Genomic DNA, 26,330 nt, shown 5'->3' with positions numbered 1-26,330 from the left:
ACAAATAAATCAAAGCATTAATAATTCAAAGTTTGAGATATTTAAAGTAACTGATTTTTGGTGTCATGGTCTGTTTTAATAATTATGTATATCGATAAAGTACGAAAACATTAACGTAAACTATATGTAGTTCAGCTGATAGAGTGTTTGTTTCTTAGGTATCAAATTGTAAGTTCAATTCCTACGTGAATATTTTTTTATTTTTTTCTTTTATCTATTTATTTTTGTAATGAATATATCAAAATTACAGTGTAGTTTTTCGCTATTTCTTATTTTTATATTTTGATCCTCATTTAAATATAAATCAAATGAATTATAAAAAAAATTATACAAATACGTAACATGTACATCGATACACTATATATATATATATATATATAATTGTCATGAAAGGGCAAGGCAATTACCCAAACCATTAAAAGCACAGGGCTATAGGCTATACGCTGAGACCTTATTGTCTTCATCCTTCGTTTAAAGTAGGATACAACAAATGAATGGAGCACGCCATTATATAATTTCTTTCAATTTACTTTTCCGCTTCCGCTTCCTAAATCCTATAACAGTTCAAATATTATGTTACGATTTTTTACTAATCGAGATTATTGCTTTACAAAAAACATCTCTCAAATAATTGAAAATCAAATTCAATATGACATAAACAATTATCATCTTACCCAAAAAAAAAAAATTTTTAACTTGTAATAACGGGTGTAATTCAAAAATTTTAAACATTTTTAATTGCCAAATAATATTTTACTAATTAAAGAAATTATGAAATCGTCAACTGTAGGCAATCATATCTTCACTCAAATGTATTTCATGATTGCATTAATTTTGTATGCGACAAGTGGATTGGTAATATTCTACAATGCCAAGGCAACCAGGAGGTATTCGTATTCGAGTTCGCTAAGTAAGAGTGTTTTGTTGCAAATAATTGTAAAGATATATATACCCTAAAGTTAAAATAATAATTTTTTTTAAAAAAATCCAAACTATTATATATTATTTTTTGTTCATCTTGTGAGTTGCATTCATTATTGGTCGTTACCTTCCAAATTTATATCTTGCTTTCACAGGGAAGCAAGTGCTCTCTGGATTATGAGATTTTCTCGCAGAATAATTTTATAAAATATACTTCGTATTTGATCCGATTAATGAAATAATATTAATTTTTATCTCAAAAAAAATTAATTTTCATTCTACATATAGACCAAATCGATCTGTCGCATATAAAAATTATTGATATGGTCTAATTGAATATCAACTCATATGTGATATGGCATGAATTAATTAAGGAAAAAACTTGTGTGAGACGGTCTTCAAGTCGTATTTTGTGAGACAGATCTCTTATTTGGTTAATCCGTGAAAAATTATTATTTTTTATGCTATGAGTATTAATTTTTATTGTGAATATCGGTAGGGTTGACCCGTCTCACAGATAAAAATTAGTGAAACCATTTCACGAGAGACATACTCGTTAATTAATGTCAATTGTACAATATTTTAGATTCCCATTTTGCAGGTGTGATGTTGAAACAAGGTTTAGGATCTCCGTAGACGTAGCTTTCATGTATAAACACAGGACTTCGATAATTACAAATTAGTACCATTCTTCTTATTATCATTATATTAATTTATTTTTATATATAACAATAATAAATATAATATATATATATATATTTATTATTGTTATATAACAATAATATATATGTGGGTCACAATCATGAGTGCAAATAATTGAGAAGCAAAAACAATTGTGTTCTCTACGGAATGAATTTGCCTACACTTTTATGGCTACATTCTTGAACGTGGGAAATTATTGTTTTTATTAAAAAAAATTAAAAATAATATATATTTTTTATTTTTCTTAAGTTTTTTGAAAATAGGTCAACATCTTAATTTATATTATTTTCCAAATAAATAAATTAATGAAAAGTTTAATTAACAGTAAATTCATGGAAAAAACGTTTTAATTATCATAAAGTATGGGTAGTTCGAAGTCTAAGCAATCCTCTTCCTCTTTTGGCTTTTAAACAAACGTTTTAAAGGTCCCCCCCCCCCCCCCCCCCCCTCTCTTTCCACTTTTAAACTAATTTTTGGGCTACTTTTTTGTCCTCACTACTTTAATTATACATATAATTTAACTTAAGTGTCCAATTATTGTTTCCTCGATTTGAAAAAAATAATTATAGGGTTCTCTCACAACGATTGTCGTTTTCACTCTCTGACAATGGCACCCAAACATATATATTTTCAATCACTAAAAAGTATTAAATGAAATCACAACGTAAAGATTAGTCATTGATATTTGTCCTTTTCTGATTTTAGTTATTACATTTTATATTCATGCTATAAGAAATATTAATATTTACAGCATAACATTAACGACTCATATTAAAAACACGTTGTTAATGTTTTTATTCGTTGCGTTGTTACTATTATTAGAGCTCACACATATAATAACGTGCAATAAACGCACACCGTTAAGGTTCTTATTTGCGGCCATTATCATTGTTATTTTAGAAATTTTAGTCTTTTACCAACATAAAATTGATGCTAACACCTATGCGACATCTACAATGCTCTTATATGACGCTTGTGTGTACATTTTCTTATCAGACCTTCCAATGAAAAGTTAGTGTGATTACAAAAGAAAATCGATTGACAATATAAAATACAAAAATTACAAATAAATGAATATGTATATGACTAAAATTACAGTTTCATGTTAATTATACATAAGTTGATAATATCTTATCCAATTTCGTAACGATTTGTATAGCTTAGTAGGGTCAAAATTAATTCCAAAGTTTATGAAATTTGACAAAAAATAATGAATCTAGAAATAAAATAATTGAAGCATAAGACGGACCAATTCATAAAAAGGCGTGATTATTAAGGAATTCGCGACGTTTAAACCCAAAAAATAAAAAATAAAAAATCAATCAAATTATGTTGATGAAAGAAAAATTAAGTAAATAAATACATGTATCTATGTACGTATACTTGCCGGATTTAATAATATTTCGATTCTTCTTCGATAACAGCTAATCAGTTCATTCAATCAATAATTATTTCTTTGATGCACTTGATTTTCCATTCAATCAATAACGACTCGATTTTGTGAGACAAATATCTTATTTGGGTCATCCATGAAAAAATAGTATTATTTATGTCAAAAATATTAATTATTATTATAAATATGAGCGTTGTTAAATCGTCTCACAGATAAAGATTCGCGAGTCTGTCTCACAAAATACCTATTAATTTTTTAAAAAAAGACTTCATATTACATGCATCAAAAGGCAATCGTATTACTTGTTTTAAATCTTGAAGACAAATCATGAACAAAAAATGGCACGGAAGTGGCTCGATTCAATGCATTATATGTCACCAACGTGTACTTATTTGGCGTGATTTTTACCCAAAAAATAGAAATAATAAGTTATTGAAATTTTACTTTAAGAAATCCATATGTAAAATGAAATTGACTTTTTTTAAAAAAATAAAGAAAAAGGTGAAAGGTACCAACAACTTGTTTAAGCACGTTGATACTATATTAATAGTTTATTTGTTAAAATTAAATTAGATGTATTTCGATGTTTTAATTGTTTGTATCAATTGAAATATAATATAGAGACAATTTTCTTGGGAATTACTTCTGATTGTATTACATTTATAATCTTATTATATTTTATATTAAGTTTCAGTATGAAATATTTTAATTAATTTATAATTTAAAAAGAAAGTGAAGACTCAAATCTTATAATTTTTAATAACATTTGAGAATTTTTTTTTTTTTTTGAATCTAATGATGATACAGATAACCTTGTAACTAAGGAACTCCGTAAAACTTTATAGCTGGAAAGTTGGGATATCACGCTTCGAAAAGACGAAGATTCAACAGATGACACACAATTGTGCGTATCCGTGTTTATCGAACCTAATTTAGCCAAACTTTTGGTAATGTTGTGTAACGCCTTAAGATTCAACGATTGTCATCACTGTATCATGACAAATCTTTACAAGCGTGCTTATATCTTCGTTCACACGGACCCAAAGAAACTTCCCAAGATATCATCGATCCAAGAATTGTCACAAGTCAAGTACGCTTAACCTTGAAGTTATTATGAGATTAGCTACCAAAAAAAAGATGCACCATATGAATAGTGCATATTAAATCTTTTAACCAATCATCAACTGCACAGTTTCGTACCTGAACAGTTTATAGAATCATTCTATTTCCAGTGTGAGATCTGTTCATTCATGTTCCCTTCGCCTATAAGTCTGTCAGGAACCGCTCGTTGTCCGTACAATCTCGTGGTATCCACGATCACCCCAGCTCTCTTTGACCCCGACCTTCACATGATGTACACTCATTATGTATTTAATAAATATTCAATGCCTATCCAGTTGTGATTATTGAGCTTGTACAGTTTCTTAATCAAAAATTAAATCGAAAAACGTTCAAGTGCGATGGAAGTATTTAGGTTTAAGAGAAGATTTCAAAACATAGTATTCGAAATCCAAATGACTAGGTTAAGAAATGAATTTGAAATAATTAAACAAAAATATGTAATCGACCAACAAGATTGATTTCATATTTTTGATGTTGCTTTTGATACAATATATCTTAGGTATGAAATCTCTCATGACAATTATTTGCTGATCGTGACGGAATTCTGATATTTGTCTCGTTTGAAAATATATCATCAAGTAGTTTAAAATGTATATATAATTCGCGAAAACGCCCCACTTATTTTATATGTTACGATTTTTTTTATTTAAAAAAAAAAATCCCGGAAGAGGTTACACCACAAGATTACACAATCCGATGGCTGTAATTTTTCTTAAAAATTTAAAAATTTGGAACTTAATTCATCCAAGTTGATTGAATAGGTTGAAACAGTAAGTTTTAGCATGTTGTTTTATTCATATCACCCGATAAGTGTGTGTGAATGTGTACATATATGTTATATATTTTATTTTATTAAAGTCGATGACATGATAGTAAACATCTAGGAAGGACACCAAATTTTTATTTCAACTTTACCCTTATATGATACTAATATTACACTTTTATTTTTTGTTTTTGTTTTTTTTGAATTTCAACACACACTTTTATTTTTATTTTTTTATTTCAACAATTCAAACATCAACTTAGTTCTTCAACAATTTATCAAATTTTACTTTAATTCATCGATAATGATAAAAAAAGATTGTATACACACGTATCGCGTGTACGAAGTAATTAGTATATATTATAATCAAAGGGGACACCAACCTTTTCAAATGCAATCTCATTAATCATTTCCATTATCTGTTCTTAAATCACACACCAAAAAATCCTGTCTTTTTGATAAAATCTGTGTATTGTCATTGTAGCCGACACAAGTTCAATCTCGTCTGACTAAGAAATATTTCACAGACATGATTTTTGAAACTTTTTTATTTCACACACCAAAAGTGTGTTCCATGGTACCGCACAATGATGAATGCAATCGATTGAAGGTCTCGAGATTATTGTTGTATGTAAATACGCACGATGAAAATATGGAATGCGATATTTGGATATAAGAAGAATATAATTAAAATGCAGAACATAAAAATATCTTTAATTTGATTTTACAAATAAACTTAACTATTAAGCAATGAAAATAACTTATAGAGCATAATGTGAGATATTGAAAGCGATTCTCATACTTAAAATCTCGAAAATAAGACAAATATATTTTGACATGAGTAGGTTTCTTGTGAAACGATCTCACGAATCTTTATCTCTGAGACGGGTCAACCCTACTGATATTCACAATTAAAGACAAATCTCGAAAATAAGATATATGTCTCACAAAATACGACATGTAAGACCGTCTTACACAGATTTTTGTCTTTTGACATTAAAAGTTCTTAGAAACAATGGAATAAAAAATTATTTTTCGTTTCAAACTCTCTTTCCAACGAGGGGGCACAAATGTGAATTACATATCAAAATCACAAAACCACCGTCACATTTTTTGTTGAAATACCTTTTCTACCGATAAATGGAACTTGCAAGTGGCATGGTTTTGATTCTTTGATGTCAGTGCAGTCAATTACACCCTGGAAATTTGTGCTATTAAATCTTGAATAGAAGGATTTTTTCCGAAGGTTTTGCGAATTTCCATTTTATCGTTTATTATGCACAAACTATTTTCTCCTTTTTTTTGAGGCAGACGAATCTCATTGTCTGTTCCATTCTGTTTTGAGATTATAGGCGAATTAAGTACTAAAATTTATACTTTTGGCTATCCAGAGTTGGTATTAATATCAAATTATATTAAAAATTGTTAAATAAAAATTTAAGAATATTGCGGGATGATTTTATTAAACATTAATTATTATAAAAAATAATAGATATTTAAATTCTAAAAAAATAATATATTAATAAAAAAATAAAAATAAGAAACTATTTTTTCGCTAATTTTGAAAAATTTTCTTAAATATAATATATGTCGATTAATAGTATTAGTTTAAGGCATGACATGGTTCTTATCGTGTTTAATGTATTAATGTCGACCTAAAAAACTGAAATTTAGTAAGATAAATAGAATAAAATTGGTTTCCAATATAATATGCGATAATGTATTATTTATAATTTAAAATTCAAATAAGGCAGTCCAAGAGAAAAAAATTATAAAGCGGGTACTTTTAACAAAATTATATCATGCATTAACTCTTTCAAATTATGTAAATCTCGAATTGTATGCCTTGGGTGTCAAACATTTCTGATTATTGAGAGTAATTAGACATGTTTATTGATGATAATTTAATGTATATTTGAAACCTTTTTGAATATATCTCTTTTAATTTTCTTGAGTTATCTGATTTGAATTTTAAGAAGATAGTCCAAGAGATACAATATACGTATGGTTTTGGAAGAAAACTAATATGCATTAATTCTTTCAAATTAAGATAATCTCAAAATGATATGAGGTTAAACATTTATGATTAATAAATAATAATTTAATGTCCATTGGAAAACCTTCTTTGAGTTTTAACTTTTAATATTCTACCAATTTTTCTTAAGAAAAATTAAATAAACTAATTAAATATTGTATTTTTGTTTTTGAGCAGGTCTCTTATGAGACGATATCACGAATCTTTATCTGTGAGACGGGCCAATCCTACCGATATTCACAATAAAAAGTAATACTCTTAACATAAAAAGTAATATTTTTTCATGCATATCTCAAATAGAGATCTTTCTCACAAAATACGACCCGTAAGACCGTTTCACACAAGTTTTTGTCTTATTTTTTTTGTAAGTAATTGGACGATAACTTTCCTGTTTTTACAAAAACTCTGTTCGTATATATATATATATATATATATATATGACTATATAGATATGATGTTATAATATTGTATACGCAATCATATTGATATACGTAAATTGGTATACACCACTAGAGTCAGCAGAGTACAACTGTCGGAAGTATTTAAATATATTATTATTATTATTATTAATGAAAAAAATATCACACGTATATATTTTCAATATTATTTTTTCCCAAATTAAAATGAAATAGCACAACGGTTCGTCTATTTAAACCCAGCATATGCCTCCTCATTACCTCCCCCCTCTCCTTCCCATTCCTTCTCTCTAGAACAAAGGTTCTGCCTCTGAAACTCAGCTCTATTCTGTCAACTTGATCCTCATTTCTCAAATATGGTATGCTTTTTGTCTGGGATATTCCCATTTTCTCATTTTCATGTTTCCGAGGCTTTGGCAGGGAATCCCACAATCATAAGTTTTGGAACTTTGGCTTAAAATATGAAAATTTTGAACTTTTATAGATGAAATGACTTTTAGTTCATGGGATTGAAAAGGGGTTTTCCAGGGAAGGAACAAGGATTCTTGTCAAGAAAGTAAAATTAAAAATTAATTTTAAAAAAGGTTGCCCCCTCTATTAATTCCTTTTTTTTTCGTCTGTGTCTTCATATCTGCATTTCCACTCTTTGTTATTAGTCTTCTCTAAGCTTGTTCTGGCTTTGTGAAATGAACTGCATTTTCATGTCAAATTCGATTAATTTTACATTAACCTTGCAGTCAATGTTTAGTAATTTCATTTTTCTACTCAACTTGTTAGATTAAAATGGAATATGAAGACCTGTATAGACAGGTTCAAAGGCCAAAATACGACTGCCTTCTGTTTGGTGAGTTTTTTTAAAAGTTTTAACCATTAAGAAATAGCTTCGAAGTTGCAATTGCTTTATAAAATTGACATTGTTATTCTTTTTTCTTCTTTAGATCTTGATGATACCCTTTACCCTCTAAGCTCTGGTCTTGTTACTGCTGTTCTTAAGAACATTCAAGGTAATTTTCTTACACCCCAAAAAATACGTGCAGTCCCTTTTTCAAGTAAAGTATTGAATCTTTTCATCGATGTGTGATTTGTTATGTCCCTTTTCAGATTATATGATTGAAAAGTTGGGTATAGAAGAGTGCAAAATCCCTGATTTATGTAACCTACTTTACAAGAATTATGGTACAACAATGGCCGGTCTTAGGGTATGGTTATTTTCCTTAAAATTGAAGAATGAATTTTGTATGAAAGACCATTTGTGATATAGTGTTTCTTGCAGGCAATTGGCTATGATTTTGACTATGATGAATATCACAGGTAATTTACTTTAGGAAAACTTGCCTTGATTACTCTATTTTCTTGTTCTTGAGTAAAGAATGTTGTATGTTGTGTGTAATTAATCAAAGATTCAAGAAGTTCACAAGCTCTGAATTGTGCAGTTTTGTCCATGGGAGATTACCTTACGAAAATCTTAAGCCCGACCCTGTACTGCGAAGCCTTCTTCTAAGCTTACCTCAACGGAAAGTTGTAAGAGACTGTCAAATTTCGTGACTTTCACATAGTTAGCCTTGTCTAATTCAGCACAGTATAATTCACTCGATTGATTCGATAAACAGATATTTACAAATGCTGATAAGGTCCATGCTATTAAAGCTCTGAGGAGACTTGGCGTGGAAGACTGTTTTGAAGGGATAATTTGCTTTGAAACTCTTAATCCTACGCACAAACACGCGGCGTCCGATGATGAGGACGAGATTGAATTTCTGGGAGCCAATCGATCTTCTGATGCTTTTACCTATGGCCCTCGAAAAATTTTCGACATTATTGGACATTGTTCTCAGACTAATACAGTAGTATCATCAGGATTGCCCAAGACACCAATTGTCTGTAAACCATCAGAATCTGCTATCGAAAGGGCTCTCAAAATTGCTAACATTGATCCCAACAGAACAGTGAGTTTACCGATTTTTATCCAAATATTGAAGCTTACCCCCTTTTCTTGGATTTGGTTATGCTTACAAGCGTTATTCTTTCACATTGCAGTTATTTTTTGAGGATAGTATTCGCAATATTCAGTCCGGGAAACGAGTAGGCCTCGACACCGTGCTGGCAAGTTCTTGTTTATCGCTTATTTGAACTCCATTTTCAAGAAAATATATCTAGAAAACATGTACATGTAGCTTAAACTCAACATGAAATCTGTCTTTCCATCACAACTCGCAGTGATCTGTATTTTCGGGCTTGTTGTCGATGCAGGTTGGGAAATCCCAGAGAGTGAAGGGATCAGATTATGCATTGGAAAGTATTCATAATCTTCGGGAAGCAATACCGGAGCTGTGGGAAGCTGAAAAGCTTGCTGAAGCCATTAACTATTCCGGGGTACCTCTGGAGGCTTCTGTTATAGCTTAGATTTTATGCAATCATTTTCTTCCGAGTAAGATAATCAAACCAATGTTCCATGGGAATATTTCTTACATTTATGTAATTTTTTTTTAATTTTCAGTTAATTTAAGTAATGTAAATGTTCTGTTATCATTAATAGAAAGTTTAATCTCCCAATAATCTGGTGATTATGGCCACAGGTTTTACTAACACGCTACGGTACGTTACATCCATTTCTTTCAAGTCTTCCAGACTGTAATCAAACCACCTGCGGACAGACAAGTGCCACCAATTTGATCCAACAAATTTCTGAATTATATGTATTCTAAATATTAAATATTAATTGAAAATATTTAATAAGTAAATCACATTTTATGATCGAACATTTGTCGTTATCTCTATATAGTCCACTCGAATAATTATACCTTATGCAATTCATAGTAATTGAATTTGTACTTTTACGAAAAGTCATAAAAACCAATGACAATAAGAATAAAATATTTTCGCTAAACGTCACGTTTTGATTATTTTGAATGTATTGTCGGTCCCTAATACAATAAATTAATTAAGTGAAATAGATGTTACTACCTAATCAACAAGGCATTTGAATCTTGTTGAATTCAGTAACACCCATTCCAACTTTTCTTTTGTTTATTTTTTACAGGATACTCAAAATCTTTGCCTTTCACATCATTATGTTTTAATTATTTCCCTCTACATAAGTCGTAAAATCGGTTATATTATAATGTAAATTTCAAAGGTGTCTTCCTCCCAGATTTAAATGCATTAAATTATTCCATTAAAAAAATAATATATTGAAATCTTTCTCATTTTAAAAATCTAGTGAATAAAATTTTGTGTTAATGAATTTGATTTTATACAAAACTATCCCCGGTAAAAAAAAAAAATTCTGAATTTCAACACAATCTTTTTCACAAAAATATTTGATAATTGTGTCAAAATCAGACATGATCTACCAACTCGACATGGTTCAACATGAAAAAAATCAGATTCGGGTTTGATGTTTTCGGGTTCTAGTCAAATCGGGTTGACCCGATAGCTGACCCGAAAAAAATGATCGGGTTGGATTGGGGCACGGGTTGATCCGATTTGACCTGAAAATTTTAAATTTTTTTAAAAAAATAAAATTAATAAATATTATCTACATTTTTATATATTGTATGTCCTGAAAAAATATTTATTCTATATTTATATTATAAATTTTCATAATTTAATATTTATTTTGAACATTTTTTATTTTTTTAAAATTGTTAATTTGATTTAGTAAATATATTTTATTTTTCTACGATTAGACTTTCAAATTTAAATCATACATATGAGAGAGATTTTGTTATTATGTGTTTAAATTAAATTTTTATTTTTATTATTTTTTGAATTTTATTTAATTTTTTTAAAAAAATTCAAAATCGAGTTAATCTGTTGATTCGGGTTCATGTTGAAAGTTTTCGGATTGGCTCAGATTCGGGTTGAACAATTTTTTGATAGTATTATTGCTCAAACCGACCCAACCCACTCAACTAACCTGAATTGACACCCTTACAAATAAATATTATTTTTATTTTAAAGACTCTAATTTATAACTCACACAATTGTCATCAATTGTATATTTGATGAATGGGGTAGTGAACTTTTAATGAACCATGCAATTAATAAATGTAAGTAAATAGAGTACTCAACCGTTTTCAAAAATAAAATAAAATACTCAACCAAATTTATAATTAGAAATAAATAAAAGAATGCAATCAATTATTCAACTGCCTACCTAGAAATAATAGAAATGAAGGTGTCACGGGTACAAACATAATGAATATTATTATTTCTCTCCCAACTGTCCATTTAATATCTCCCAAATTAATTTATTTAAGAAAATTATGACATTTTGGGTGCTTTGTTTTAAGAAATAGTAATTCCATCATTATATTTTTAAGGAAAAAATAATTAAAAAAATCATACATAAATTATTGTTAAAAATTACTCTAGCATGGTTATATTTTAAATAAAAGTTATTGATAATAATAAATTAAATTAAGAGCAGGTCTTTTGTGAGACGGTCTCACGAAATCCTACCGATATTCACAATAAAAAATAATAATTTTAACATAAAAAGTAATATTTTTCTTAGAATGATCCAAATAAGAGATATCGTGTCACAAAATACAATTAGCGGGAAAATCGTCTGAAACAAATTTTGACATTAAACATATGCAGGGCATTAACAACGAAGTATAGAAATTTATTTGCCATAAATTCAATCTTGTTGGTCATCTGCACACCATAAATATTGATCGATTTTAGTCGCCAGCACAAGTCCATTTAGCTGAAACTGAAAGCTCTCCCATTTTTACACCAATCAGTTACATAAAATCTAACGAAAGAAGGGAATTCTAGAAGAATTTCAGTGTTTGCGATGTCGAATTTTGACAAAAGGACTGTTCTTGTTACGGGTGCTGCTGGTAGAACAGGTAAAGTATTCCTCGCAGCCCACCTCTTGTTTTCATCTTAATTTTTTTTCCCTGTCTGTTCTTTATATTCCCGGTAGGAAAATTGCTTTATTTATAACGGGCATGTGTATGCATTCGATCCATTTTGATCTGCTGTTTGAAATCACGTGGGGTTGATCTTTTTTTGGTGGATGGCAACTTTTGCTGCTGGGATTCTTCCAATTGTTTGTGTCGAATGGTTTGATGGAGTTATTTTGGAATTTTGGTGCTAATTATTGTAGATGAAATGTGAATTGAGTTGTTGATTCAGTGTCTCCATGATGCAGAAATCGTAGGTATGTAAGAAAAGATCCAACTTTTCATTGCTGTAATGTCTGGAATAATACTATAGTTTCTTCACACCTTGCATGATTTTCCCCCGTGAGAATGTTGAATGAGTTTCAGATTCTTCAGGGTGCATCTGGATCGAGTTTGGATGAATATGATTGACAGTTGCATTTCGACTATTGGATTTGAAATGAGTGGATTCAAAATGCTCAACTCAAATCCATTTTGATTATTTGGGTGAAGAATTTAGTTAGGTGTTTTAAATTACTCATTTAATCCCAATATATATTTGTATATATTTCTAAAGGGTTTGAAATGACCACCAACTACTAATCATTTCAACTGATTGGATTTTCTTGATTTTAAATCTTCTTTCATATCCAATTATGTTCCTCCAAACACAGCCAAGAGGAATTTAAGTTTCACCACTCTCAATTTAAAGTCTTGTTAAGTAATCACCATGGATTCCAATGAAAATAAATTGATGTTTTTTGAAATTAAAGTTTTAAATCTTGTTCTTGAAAATTCTTTCACCCAAGTTGAATCTGTCCATCCAAACAAAGCCTAATTTTAATATAAAGATGTGAGCTATGAGCCTTTGATATAAAATATTGTAAGTCCGCATGTTTTACCAGATCCCTAGTTCTATATTTCTTTCTATAGTTTATTGTTGTGCTTTTGAGATATCAATGTTGAACAGTGTAGAAGGTAAGACTTGAAGACATAGTTATTAGAAGTGCAAGCAACACTAAGATGCATAGGTGTCGTAAAGCTTAGGTGCAAGGCACAAGGAAAAATGCAGGTTTTGTTAAACACGTGGATGATCTGCTAAATCCAAATTATTTTGAGAAATTTCATCATGTATGATCGAATAACTTTTCAAACCATTAAATGACTATAAGAAGAATAGTAATTTTTATGAGAGAAATGAATTATTATATTTTGCATTTTACGTTGGATTTACCATCTCTGATTGACACACGCCTAAAAAGTGTCCTAAGCCTTTGAAGGACATGTGCTTGGAGCCAAAATATGAAGATCCGTTTTATTGAATTAGAAAAGAGAGTTACATTGGTTTACTATTCAACCATTATTTATAGAGCACTATAAATGGAAGAAGCGCTAAGACAGCAAACACGTTTTCTGTTATGCTCAATTATACTTAAGCTTTATTATACTCAACACTCCCCCTTCAAGGTTGCAACCCGAAACAACATAGCAACCTTGGAAGAAAATAAAACACAGAAAGCACATTAACGGTTGCGACAAGGTTGATGTAAATCACGAACACCAACTTTGGAGAGCAGATAAGAATGTTTAGAACTCCCTAAAGCTTTAGTAAAGATATCACCCAACTGTTCAGCGGTGGGAATATGCGCAGTAGTTATAGTTCCATCCTTAACTCGCTCACGCACTAAATGACAATCGATTTCAATATGTTTCGTGCGTTCATGATACATGGGATTAGCTGCAATAAGTTTAGCAGTAGTGTTGTCACAAAACAAAGTCGTTGGAGCTGTCAACTTGAGACCCATGTCTGCCAGTAAACCAGAGATCCATACTATTTCACAGGTTGTGGAAGCCATCGCACGATACTCGGCTTCTGCGGAGGACCTGGAAACAGTGTGTTGTTTCTTGGTTTTCCAAGACAACGGGGAGTCTCCTAATTTAACACAATATCCTGTGAGGGAACGACGAGTCATTGGGCATAAAGCCCAATCCGAGTCACAATAGGCAGAAAGAGAAGAACATTTGTTCACAGATAGCATGATACCCAAACCAGGTGATCCCTTGAGGTATCGAACTACACGAATGGCTGCATCCATATGCGACTGCTTTGGTGAATGCATAAATTGGGTCAAGTGTTGCACCGCATAACATATGTCTGGTCGTATAATTGTCAAATACAACAAACGGCCCACTAATCGTTTATATGCACTCGCATCTTTCAACAAATCATCTTCAGAGCCACTATGATCAGACTTATGCATGATAACATCCAGTTCATGGGTTGTGAACTTCTTATTCTGTTCCATTGGTGTGTCAAATGGCCGAGCTCCCGCTACGCCAGTCTCTGCAATCAATTCCAGATACTTACGCTGATTCAAGTAAATTCCCTCTTTAGATCTCGCAACTTCAATCCCTAAAAAATATCTTAGACTCCCAAGGTCTTTAATCTGCAACTTAGAGTGCAAAAAACTCTGAAGTTTCTGAATACATTTCGAACTACTTCCTGTGACAACAATATCATCCACGTAAACAACAAGGAGAGTAACAGAATCTGATTCATGCTTGACAAACAATGAGTAATCATGTTGAGATTGACGAAAGCCTGCCTCAATCATAAAAGCAGCAAACTTATTGTTCCATTGGCGTGAAGCTTGACGCAAACCGTACAAGGACTTCCTTAACTTGCAAACTTTATGCTCCCCTTGTAACTTATAGCCCTCTGGGAGACTCATATATATATCCTCATCTAAATCTCCTTGCAAGAAAGCATTAGTGACATCCATTTGCAACAATGGCCAACGATTGACAGCTGCAACTTTCAATAGACACCTAATAGTCACAATCTTCGCCGTTGGGGAAAAAGTATCATGAAAGTCGATTCCTGGCTGCTGTGTATAACCCTTAGCCACGAGTCTCGCCTTGAATCGATCCACTGTCCCATCAGATTTAAGTTTAATCTTGTAAACCCTTCGACATCCAATAGGCTTGACAGCTGGTGGTAACTCAACCACATCCCAAGTATGATTACTCTCCAATGCTGCCAATTTCAAGTTCATAGCATCCTGCCACCTAGAATATGTGAGAGCCTCATGGTAAGAACTTGGCTCTGTTACTGAAGACATAGCAGCAAGATAGTCTTGGTATGATGAAGAAAAACTCGAATATGTTAGGTACTTAGATATAGGGTAAGAACAAGTGGCCGAATTGGTTTTAGATGGATTAGAACAAGAGAAATCCTTTAACCAAATAGGAGGAACAATGGTTCTAGAAGATCTTCGCAGCGGTGGATTCACTGAAGCTTCAGAATGAGTGAAGGGGGGTGACTCAACAGCTTCAATGTTAATGAATGGAGAAGCATTTTCCATAGAAGGAGTGGTACATGGAATGTTATCAGAAACTTGACAAGGTTCAGTTACAAAAGGAAATATGCTCTCATGAAGGTTAAATCTTTAGAAACAAACACCTGTTTGGAATGCAAGTCTAAGACCTTGTACCCCTTTGGACTGTAGAATATCCCAAGAATGCACAACGAGCAGCTCTGGGAGAAAATTTGTGCTCAACTAGTAAAATGGAAGTATAACACAAACAACCAAATGTTCGAAGATGATAAAAAACAGGGGTTTTATGGAAAAGTACCTCAAAAGGAGTCTTATTTCCCAAAACAGATGTAGGAGTTCTATTAATCAAATACGCTGTTGTCAACACACAATCACCCCAATATCTTAATGGGACAGAGGACTGAAATCTTAATGATGTTGGTACATTAAGTATGTGTCTATGTTTTCTTTCAACCAGTCCGTTTTGTTGGGGAGTGTATGGACAAGAACTTTGATGGATTATGCCAATGGATTGAAAGAGAGTGTTGCAACCAGAATTGAAGAAATCTGTTGCATTGTCTGTTCTGATTACTTTGACTTTGGTTGAAAACTGATAATCAACCATGGCAAGAAAAATCCGAATCATACCAAGTGTATCCAGCTTGGAATGCATAAGGAACACCCATGTACCTCGAGAAAACTCATCTACAATGGTCAAGAAGTACTTTTCTCCATTGTACGTAGGAGTGTTGAATGGACCCCATATATCCATATGTACTAACTCAAACACCCGAGAAGTCCTAGTGTGAATTTCAAAAGGTAGACTCAACCTAGGCTGTTTTGACACAGGGCAAACAGAACAATGTGGAAACGTATCAATATTGGACACAAATGGGAGCAATTTCATTCTCGAAAAAGACATATGACCCAAACGTTTATGCCATTCATAAAAGCTGATAGAGGAATGAGAAACAAAAGGTTTGTCTACTGTCAAAGTATTACATCTTGTTTCAAAAAAACAGGAATTTGGTTGCAATGTTGAAAAATCATTTGGAGCAAAGTGATAGAGACCACCCTCTTCTCTACCAATCCCCATTATCTTCCCAGTCTTGAGGTCCTGAAACAAACAAAAGAGTGGATAAAAAGTGACGAAGCAGTGGTGACTCTTGGTGAATTTGGAAATGGATAAGAGATTGAATCGAAAATTGGGAATATATAGCACATTCTCGAGTGTAATAGCTTTTGTTATAGGTACCGTCCCTATCTTGCTTATATATGTTTTACTACCATTCGGCATCCTCACAGATTTAGTGGAATCTGCTATAGACTTCGAACTTTTCAGCAAGGATGGGTCCTCCAACCATGTGCTCATTCGCCCCGGTGTCTACAATCCATGCACGCGAAGCACAATGTGAATTGTTACCTGCCATATTCACTATCGGAGCTGTGGTTGTTTGTTCAACAGACCCATCATCCACTAAATTGACTTCTCGCTGAACCTTTTTGTTCTTCTGAAACTCCTTGCCAAATTTCTTATTGTAAGCTTTTCCTTGTGATGGTTTATACATTTTATGCCGCGGTGGATAACCATGAAGTCGAAAGCAGTAATCTATTGTATGTCCAGTCCAGTGACAATGATCACACTTCATCTCTCTCTTTTGATCTGTACTCTTATCCTTATTTTGAGTAGAGTAAAACACTGAAGTTGGAACTTCAATCGAAGAAAGTGATCGATGCGATTATTCTTGTGAGAGCATGGAGAATGCCTGACCAACAGTGGGCAGAGGATTCATCATGAGGATCTGACTCCTAATGTTCACGTAGCTCTCATTTAACCCCATTAAGAACTGAAGTAGACACTGTTGTTGATCATGTTCCACGTATTTTCTGGCCGTAGCACACTCACATGAAGGTAGTGTTACTAATGAAGAATACTCATCCCATAACTGCTTCAATTTACAGCAATAACTTGAGATGGTGTTATTGCCTTGAACTAAGCGACCTATATCACGATGAAGAGAAAAGATTCTGGAACTGTTTACCTTATCAAATTGTTCCTTTAGATCTGTCCACACAACCGAAGCGTCTGTGGAATACACTATTCCTCCAAAAATCTCATTCGATACAGAGTTCATAATCCACGATAACACCAAAGCATTGCACCGTTCCCATTGTTGTAACATCATATTGCCTGCAGCTGGTCGCCTACATGTGCCATCCAGGAACGCAACTTTGTTCTTTGCACGCAACGCAATTAGCATCGCTCTACTCCAAATCCCGTAGTTTTCAACTCCAGTTAACTGCTCAGTAATTAGATTCAAACCTGGAGTGTCCAAAGCATGAATGGTCATCGGATCATTGAAATTGTTTGCATTCGCCATGTTCGCAGGAGTGGAGAAATCGAATTAGATCTTCAAATCACAGCTAAAAAAAATGCGATCTATGGTAATCACCAGTCACGCAAAGCTTGCCAGAATCCCCAGATTAAATTCCGCAGCTCTGATACCATGTTGAAGCTGTGCTTGGAGCCAAAATATGAAGATCCGTTTTATTGAATTAGAAAAGAGAGTTACATTGGTTTACTATTCAACCACTATTTATAGAGCACTATAAATGGAAGAAGCTCTAAGACAGCAAACACGTTTTCTACTATGCTCAATTATACTTAAGCTCTATTATACTCAACAGGACACTGCATCTTTAGTCTAGATGCACATTTTGTCTTTTAAAAACCGTGTTTCAAGTGTTGGAGAAAGAAAAGTAAAAGAGAAGAGAGAAAATTGTATATGTTATTTTCATATTTGTTTACTTTCCTGCCTTTTTTTACTCCATATTACTCCATTTCTTATGTAAAATCCACTATCGACAAGTTAAATTTCTTCAATTCGAATCTGAATGAAGAAGAGCACTAGAATCTTGGTATGGGTTACTTTTAGCAGCTTGAGATCTAGCACAGGAGTTTTATGACTGCATGAAGTTTCTTGGTTTCAATTTTGTGCTTACTTGCTTGAGCGTTGCAGGACGAATTGTTTATCAGAAATTGAAGGAGAAATCTGATGAGTATGTTACTAGAGGTTTGGTAAAAACCGAGGAGAGGAAGGAACAAATTGGGGGAGCGGATGATATTTATGTTGCAGATATAAGGAATGCCGAGAGCCTTATTCCAGTATTTCAAGGTGTAGATGTTCTTATAATACTAACAAGTGCTGTACCGAAAATGAAACCAGGGTTTGACCCTCCAAAAGGGGGAATGCCTGAATTTTATTTTGACGATGGAGAATTCCCTGAACAGGTTAGTATTTTGGCCTATTATCAGACTGCTTTTAATTTGAGGCTCTTGCGTTTCTTCATCTTTTTATTTGTTTCCAGGTGGACTGGATTGGACAAAAGAACCAAATAGATACTGGTATGGGTGTGCATTGAGTTCTGTTTTTTTAATTTTTTGTTTCATGTAATATTAAAGAACTATAAAATGTTCATGTTCGACAGCCATTACTGCTGGAGTGAAGTATATCATATTGGTTGGTTCAATGGGAGGAACAAATCCAAATCATCAGTTGAATAGCATTGCAAATGGGAATATATTGGTTTGTATTTTTCGCCATGACACCTCCTTTACTGGGCTAAAGGGAGTGCTTTCAGTTATTAGAGTTGTATAAAGGAGTTGAAAAATCATTTAGAGACACACAAAAAAGGTGTCTTCAAAGACATCATTGCTAAACATGTTTTAGAAATATATCGAGAGTCACTTGGCGTTTTGCATCTTTGAATATCCGATGGAGCCTAATGCATTTCAACCCTGCTAGTCAAGTTAAAACATGATATTATATTGGGTAGGATTACTTACTTATCATCAAAACGATTACTGGAAGTAACTTCCTGTATCTTCAACACAGATCTGGAAGAGAAAAGCAGAGCAATATTTGTCCGAGTCAGGAATTCCGTATACCATTATCAGGTATTCCCAAATTCTCTCCTCTTCGCCCCCAAAAAACTGTACAAATACCACAAATACGATGTAGAGGAATGAATACTATCCATAATGACCATTGCTCCTAAATTGGGCCGCTTTCTGAATGCCTCTTTTATTGGTTAGAGCTGGAGGCTTGCAAGATAAAGAAGGTGGACTAAGAGAGCTACTCGTTGGAAAGGATGATGAGCTTCTTCAAACTGAAACAAAGACACTTTCAAGAGCTGATCTTGCGGAAGTTTGCATTCAGGTGGCTAACACAATTGGTTTGTTTTCTCAATGCATTTCCAGCTTCGCCATACCGTTTCTTGATAGCATAAACTTGTGAATGGACAGGCACTGAACTTTGAGGAGCTGAAATTTAAAGCATTTGACTTGGCTTCAAAACTTGAGGGAAGGAGCCCACCGACGAAGGATTTTAAGGCTCTATTTTCCCAAGTCACTGCTCGTTTCTGATTCAGCGTATATGGAGCCTATCAATTGAATGCTAGCCGTCTTCTGTCTCGTAACTTGTGGTAATCTTAATTTTAAAATTTGAGATTTGAGAAACACTGTGATCGTATACTGTGTTCAAGTGCTTCTCTGTTTTCACGAAACATCGACCTTCGCTGCAGTTGTATCCTGCATTCTTTGGTCTAAGTAACTCAACCATCAGTTTATGTGTGTGATCTTTTGATAGATTTTGCTTATGACAACAGTTCGGTACGCAAGTCCTACACTAGTACTGGAAATTTATGCTTCTTTACTTCAACGAATATGAATCTGATAATATCTCTATCTTAATACAATAAGGTTGTGTTTGGAGTGAATTGTTTGGGTTTGAAGAGAGGGATTATGATTCAGATTTCAGATGTCTCTAATCTACGAGGTTTCATAATCCTTCACTTTGACCTCAGTAAATCCGAAAATATCCAAACATACATAAGCAAATAATATGGATCATGAACTTTCTCGATTTGAAATTCATCGATCCAAATGTTGATCAAATGTTTCGAGCATGTAATTTGGCTCGACAGAACGAAAATTAGTTATGGCTAAGGAATATGATATAGTTACGTGCATTAGATAAAGTACAATTTGCAAAAAATTAACCATACGATCCGGAATTCGGAAGCAAGATCTTTGTAATTAATTATATTTTTGAACTTTCATTCTCGTTTTGATAAAAGTCAACCTTTTTGGGCTATATAAACTTGAAATATTTTGGGATTAATGTGCTTCATAAAAGTCAACCGCCATGTATCTGTTTAGGGGTTGACGGTGATCCATAAATTATTAGATGTAAATAAACTACTAATTTTCTTTAGTACCAAAATATATTTCATAATCATTTTCTTTAGAACTTAGAAATTTGTTGTATAGATTCAAGAAGTAGGTTGGATTGAGGTAAAAAAATCATATATAACATAGTTTTGATTTGCATTGATTTTCATATATGACATTGCAATATGTTGTAATGTTTCAATCGAAAACAAGTTTGTAGAGTGTGCTTTAATTGAGTTTTATAATACCTCATTTCACATAATGTATGAGATTAATAGTAATAATTTATAATTAATGTGATTAACATTATATTCATTTAAAGTTTGTTGCAAGTGTAGATTCGTTAAATAATATATATATTAATATGTATATTCGGATAAACAATACAATATTTGGATTTATGGATTTCAAATCTAAAGATTTCAAATGTATTTTTTTGTAGTTTTAGAGAAGTAAGACCATAAACTCCAAATTCGCTCTTTACATGTTTATATAATGTTTCAGGTTAACGATGATGAATTTCAAGTTTACTCACTGATATAGACATTTAAAATTCATTCTACTTTGTTCATTATATAAGTTTAGTGTTAAAAAACTCTATCCCTTTAATCAAAAGGGGAAAAAAACACATTTTATTGTCTTGGGATCCAAATTTTTAAATTTAATCGAGCCCCTAAACAATGGTTTGAAAAATCTGATTTACATGTAAAGTTGAAGCGAAGAATATATAGTTTAAGCTCTAGTAGCTAAGTCCAACTTGTTAATGTCAACGTGCCAATGTTTACAATCCTCCAATTATTTAATATTTCGTCTATCTAAAGCTGATTTTCACTTCACATTTCAGAATTTTTTTAGAGAAAAATAAATAAATATACATTTTTTAAAATAATTATAATCGTAAGTTTCGACACAACACTGTTTTTAACAGAAAGTAAAAGTAATTAACGGACGACTTGATTAAAGTTGTGGTATATATGATCGATGAGATACGAGGGGAAAAAATTGTAATAGAAGATCTGTCTCACAACAAAAATTAAAAAAATAATTTTTTTTATGAATGATTTAAATAACATATCTGTCTCACTAAATTACTCGTGAAACCGTCTCACAAAAATTTTTGTGTTTAACACATGGACAATAAAAATAGAAATCTGACTTATAAGAATAATATGTTGTGTTGTTTTATCAATGTATACATATATGAGCAGGTCTCTTGTGAGACGGTCTCACGAATCTTTATCTGTGAAACCGGTCAACCTACCGATATTCACAATAAAAACTAATATTCTTAGCATAAAAAATAATACTTTTTCATGGACATCCAAATAAGAGATCCGTCTCACAAAATACGACCCGTGAGACCGTCTCAAACAAATTTTTGCCATACATACATATAAGTGGAATAATATTTTTTAAAACACATCTACAAAAATTAAATTTATCGTTTCTAAATGAAATTCTCACAATAATATAGTAATTCTCGTAAATGAATATTTAATGCACATACTTTTTTTTGTTAGGCAACTCACATCAATTAATTAATGAAAATACACTATGGGAACGAAACATGCAAGGGCCAAAGATAAAGATGAAATCATTAAGTTAGTTCACATGTGGAATGGTTGGAGTTTTTATTTACCAAACCATTTTTTCCTCCAATTCCAACATTATTATTTTCTGCTAAAAATAATTCAAATTACGTAAGTTTGGTGGACTCGTATACCATTGTGAGGTTCATTGATTATTCAGTCGACCACGTATGTATTGATAAATACTAACCGCTAATTATATTGTTGAGGCAATCTCCTAAAAATAAGATGAAATTTTAAGTAATATTGATAATTTTATTTACCAATTTTTCACTTTATTCTACTAATCAGAAGTATTTGTGTATACTTAATTCCCCTGACAAAAGCTTTATTATTTAGTTGAAAGGCCAATTGACGAACTGGTTGATTTAGGTCGGAGATGGACTCCTTCTATTTGCTTTACTCTTTGAATATAATTTTTTTTAGTAAAACGTACTTGAAATATTTTTCGGGAATGGTTATAGAGTTTTTTTTTTTCCTAAAAAAATTAAAGGCTTCTAAAATTATTTTTCCGAAAATATTAAATCTCAAGTTCCATTTTACCCGGTATGATTGTTATGAATTTACTGTAGCATTTTAAGCTCAGACTACGTGATAAAATATGTAATTAATGTTAGCCAAAAATTTGTGTGAGACGAATATCTTATTTGGGTCATCCATGAAAAAGTATTACTTTTTATGCTAAGAGTATTACTTTTTATTGTGAATATCAATAGGGTTGATCCGTCTCACTGATTAAGATTCGTGAGACCGTCTCACAAGAGATCTATTCATGTTAATTATAAACTTGAGTTAGTTTAATCATATTATAGTTTGATCTTTATGTTTCAATCGTTTTTGATAAAAAAAAAAATTGATAATTACTTGTTAACAGTCTAGTCTTATTGATTACAACATCCAATATTACTGTGCACAAATTATATTCTTCCACCAAAGCATTGTTCAAATATGGAAAATTCTCCAGCCAAAATGTGACAATATAGTACCATGTCAGGAATTTATTATATATATATATGTATGTATGTATATATTTATGTATGTATGTATGTATGTCTAAATAAATAATAATAAAATATAAGTTGCATAATGTTTTTTTTACATGAAATTTCAGAGTATTGGATATTTTGTGAGGGGGTTTAACGTTTGAAATCAATTAACATTTCTCGTATTTACAATAATAAATAATATTTTTAGAATAAAAAGTAATAATTTTTCATATGTAACCCAAATAAGAGATCAGCGTGTCTAAAAATTGACTAATAAAATCGTCTCATAAAATTTTTTTTGTCACGACATTACTCAATATGTATAACATAAATCCAATAAAAAATTAATAATTTTCACGTATATTGATAAATATCCGACCATAACACCACAACATAATATTGTCATGGTAGCATCTCATTAATGTTTTAAAAAAGCACGAAAATTCTTATAAAACCGTCTCACAAATCAAATTTGTGAGATAAATATCGTACCTATGAAACTAATAAAAAAATTATTATTTTATATGTTAAAGATTATTACTTCTAGGTCTAAATATATATCAAATTATCCCATTTCGCATATAGAGAATACTTTATCGGTAGAAATACCATTAACTTTAATTTGTGGCCTTTTGCCCTTTGGAGCTATGCGGAAAACCTCCCCCCCTCCTTAAATAGCCCATTCATCTCATTCCCGCTTTCCATTCGCCTCCAAGCGCACCATTTCCTTTCTCCCTCTGAAATTCACACTTTCTCTCTCTAGTAGCATATTTACAGTTGATGGATAGAAGAATGGCAGCTAAAATGCGTTTGCTGCTCTGCATTTTCACTTTATTATTCTGTTTTCTGACTAATGCTCGCGGGAGAATCCCAGGCGTTTACGGCGGAGGTCCATGGCAGACGGCTCACGCCACCTTTTATGGTGGTAGCGACGCTTCCGGCACAATGGGTACCAACTCATTTCGTTTTCTTTTTCGTGCGCTTTTATTGTTTTACCCAACAGTTGATAGTTTTTGTGCTCACTATATTGCTCTGTTTATGTTGCCTCTTTTTCATGCTCTATATTAATTACTTGCGTTCCTAACTCGTTAAGCTTGAATCCTGTATGTTTTTTTGTAGAATTACAAAAATGGATTTCTGAAATCTAGGTTTCCTTTCAAAACCAAACGACGATTTTTCGTCTCCCAACGAACGCACCTCGCCTTTTGCAACTGTTTCTTCACAGGTTGCTCGTGCGTGTGGGTTTTGGGATCTCACAGGGTTTCCCTTTCGTCGCGCTCACGCACACACTACACTCATCCTTTGTCTTTACCCTACTCCCTCCAGCTGTAACGTTCTGTTTCACGTAAAACCAAAGAGTTCAAATCCAGAAAAACAATATATATTATATCGTCATACTCATACATAATATATATACTCGGTGTTAAATCCAACGACTTGACGGTGTTCTCAGGTGGTGCTTGTGGGTATGGGAATCTGTACAGCCAAGGCTACGGGGTGAACACAGCAGCACTAAGCACAGCACTCTTCAACAATGGCCTAAGCTGCGGATCGTGCTTCGAGATCAAGTGCGACGCGGCCCAGGACCCCAAATGGTGCCATCCTGGCAGCCCTTCCATTCTAATCACTGCTACTAATTTTTGCCCCCCAAACTTCGCTCTACCCAACGATAACGGCGGCTGGTGCAATCCTCCTCGGACCCACTTCGACCTCGCTATGCCAATGTTCCTGAAAATCGCCGAGTACCGCGCAGGAATCGTCCCCGTCAACTTCCGACGGTAATGAGATATTCTATCCCCAACACTACTGGTAATCCAAGCCCATACATAACACGCGCTTGTTGTACCTGTGCTGCGTTATTGTTATTTAAATTTAGTGAAAATTTGTTAGTTGAAAAAGGTAGATTTGGCCCACTTCTAGCATTACAGGGATTCCGTGAATTAGGTAAACAATCGTGGGTAAAAGGTAATTGGGCATACTTCACGTGCTGGTGTACATAAATCCGGGTTTTTAAAACGACGCCACCGGACCTAGGATTTTAACCATTCATTCAATTAAATGCAGGATGCCGTGCATAAAGCAAGGAGGAATTAGATTCACAATAAACGGCTTCCGCTACTTCAATCTGGTTCTGGTGACCAATGTCGCCGGTGCAGGGGACATCGTGCGGGTCGGCGTTAAAGGTACTAACACCCAGTGGATACCCTTGAGCCGCAATTGGGGCCAAAACTGGCAATCCAATGTCGTTCTAGCGGGTCAGGCCTTGTCTTTCCAAGTCACGGCTTCCGACCGCCGAACGTCGACCTCCTACAACGTGGCACCGGCTGATTGGCAGTTCGGCCAGACCTTCACAGGCAAAAATTTTAGGGTTTGAGGTGGAAAAATTAATCCAAATTATAGTTTATATTTTTAGGGGAATGATATTATATATAATATTAAATTGAATATTCCCGCCTTGTATTTTTCTCATTTTTACCGGGAAAAATATTGAAGTTTGCGGGTGAATCTTAAAGTAATTATATAATATATAGTTTGTATTGTACCCTGCAGCTTTTTTTACTTGGCTCTGGTTAGGGTAAAGAGAGTTTGCATCAAAAGGTTAAAGATATGTTAGCCCACAGTTTGTCATTACCATATAAGAAATTTGCATTTTACCGTGTAATTTTCTTTTTTCTTTTGATTTTAATGTTTGTTGTGTGTGACCACTTATATTATCGAATTTTACGATTCGTTTTCATTAATAATATCAAGAGTTTCTTTTAGATGGCCTAATATTTCTGACATACAAAATAATATTTATTGAGAAATCAGGTCAGATTGAATTTCCGTTTAAAAAAATTGATCTGTGATACAATTTCATATGGGTTTTTGTGTATAGTTGGCCAATTTTACAAAAAAAAAAAAATTTGATATATACAATAGAAGACAGAAATATATGGAGATTGGTGAGTGGGAATC

At 32.7% G+C, this 26,330-nt stretch overlaps 3 protein-coding genes across 3 annotated transcripts; all 3 read left to right on the top strand.

Moving 5' to 3' along the window:
* Positions 1-7,580: 7,580 nt before the first annotated feature.
* LOC142548569 (suppressor of disruption of TFIIS-like) lies at positions 7,581-9,932 on the top strand. The gene is made up of 9 exons (XM_075656956.1): positions 7,581-7,711; positions 8,130-8,196; positions 8,291-8,356; positions 8,454-8,551; positions 8,626-8,663; positions 8,786-8,873; positions 8,963-9,298; positions 9,390-9,455; positions 9,603-9,932. The coding sequence occupies exons 1-9, from the start codon at positions 7,709-7,711 to the stop codon at positions 9,753-9,755; spliced, it is 915 nt and encodes a 304-aa protein (XP_075513071.1). The 5' UTR covers positions 7,581-7,708; the 3' UTR covers positions 9,756-9,932.
* Positions 9,933-11,983: 2,051 nt separating this feature from the next.
* LOC142548568 (uncharacterized protein At5g02240) lies at positions 11,984-20,343 on the top strand. The gene is made up of 7 exons (XM_075656955.1): positions 11,984-12,211; positions 18,585-18,856; positions 18,934-18,970; positions 19,054-19,151; positions 19,461-19,522; positions 19,661-19,784; positions 19,871-20,343. Exons 1-7 carry the CDS (start codon positions 12,157-12,159, stop codon positions 19,988-19,990), a joined length of 768 nt encoding a protein of 255 aa, XP_075513070.1. The 5' UTR covers positions 11,984-12,156; the 3' UTR covers positions 19,991-20,343.
* Positions 20,344-24,062: 3,719 nt separating this feature from the next.
* On the top strand, positions 24,063-26,101 carry LOC142548567 (expansin-A6-like). The gene is made up of 3 exons (XM_075656954.1): positions 24,063-24,321; positions 24,826-25,150; positions 25,437-26,101. Exons 1-3 carry the CDS (start codon positions 24,153-24,155, stop codon positions 25,744-25,746), a joined length of 804 nt encoding a protein of 267 aa, XP_075513069.1. The 5' UTR covers positions 24,063-24,152; the 3' UTR covers positions 25,747-26,101.
* The last annotated feature ends 229 nt before the right edge of the window (positions 26,102-26,330 follow it).

Source organism: Primulina tabacum, chromosome 6 (assembly GCF_025594145.1).
Source record: "Primulina tabacum isolate GXHZ01 chromosome 6, ASM2559414v2, whole genome shotgun sequence".
NCBI classification, from domain to species: domain Eukaryota; kingdom Viridiplantae; phylum Streptophyta; class Magnoliopsida; order Lamiales; family Gesneriaceae; genus Primulina; species Primulina tabacum.
This window is presented reverse-complemented; position numbering and strand designations above follow the sequence as displayed.

What these genes read in the sequence shown, in the direction of transcription:
- LOC142548569 (XM_075656956.1), top strand. An exon ending in ATACGACTGCCTTCTGTTTG is followed by an intron (nt 8,197 to 8,290) that starts GTGAGTTTTTTT and finishes TTTCTTCTTTAG; the next exon opens with ATCTTGATGATACCCTTTAC. An exon ending in CAACAATGGCCGGTCTTAGG is followed by an intron (nt 8,552 to 8,625) that starts GTATGGTTATTT and finishes TGTTTCTTGCAG; the next exon opens with GCAATTGGCTATGATTTTGA.
- LOC142548568 (XM_075656955.1), top strand. Translation starts at nt 12,157, where the DNA reads ATGTCGAATTTTGACAAAAGGACTGTTCTTGTTACGGGTGCTGCTGGT. An exon ending in GGGTGCTGCTGGTAGAACAG is followed by an intron (nt 12,212 to 18,584) that starts GTAAAGTATTCC and finishes TGAGCGTTGCAG; the next exon opens with GACGAATTGTTTATCAGAAA. An exon ending in TTGCGGAAGTTTGCATTCAG is followed by an intron (nt 19,785 to 19,870) that starts GTGGCTAACACA and finishes GTGAATGGACAG; the next exon opens with GCACTGAACTTTGAGGAGCT.
- LOC142548567 (XM_075656954.1), top strand. Translation starts at nt 24,153, where the DNA reads ATGGATAGAAGAATGGCAGCTAAAATGCGTTTGCTGCTCTGCATTTTC. An exon ending in CGACGCTTCCGGCACAATGG is followed by an intron (nt 24,322 to 24,825) that starts GTACCAACTCAT and finishes CGGTGTTCTCAG; the next exon opens with GTGGTGCTTGTGGGTATGGG. An exon ending in GTCCCCGTCAACTTCCGACG is followed by an intron (nt 25,151 to 25,436) that starts GTAATGAGATAT and finishes AATTAAATGCAG; the next exon opens with GATGCCGTGCATAAAGCAAG.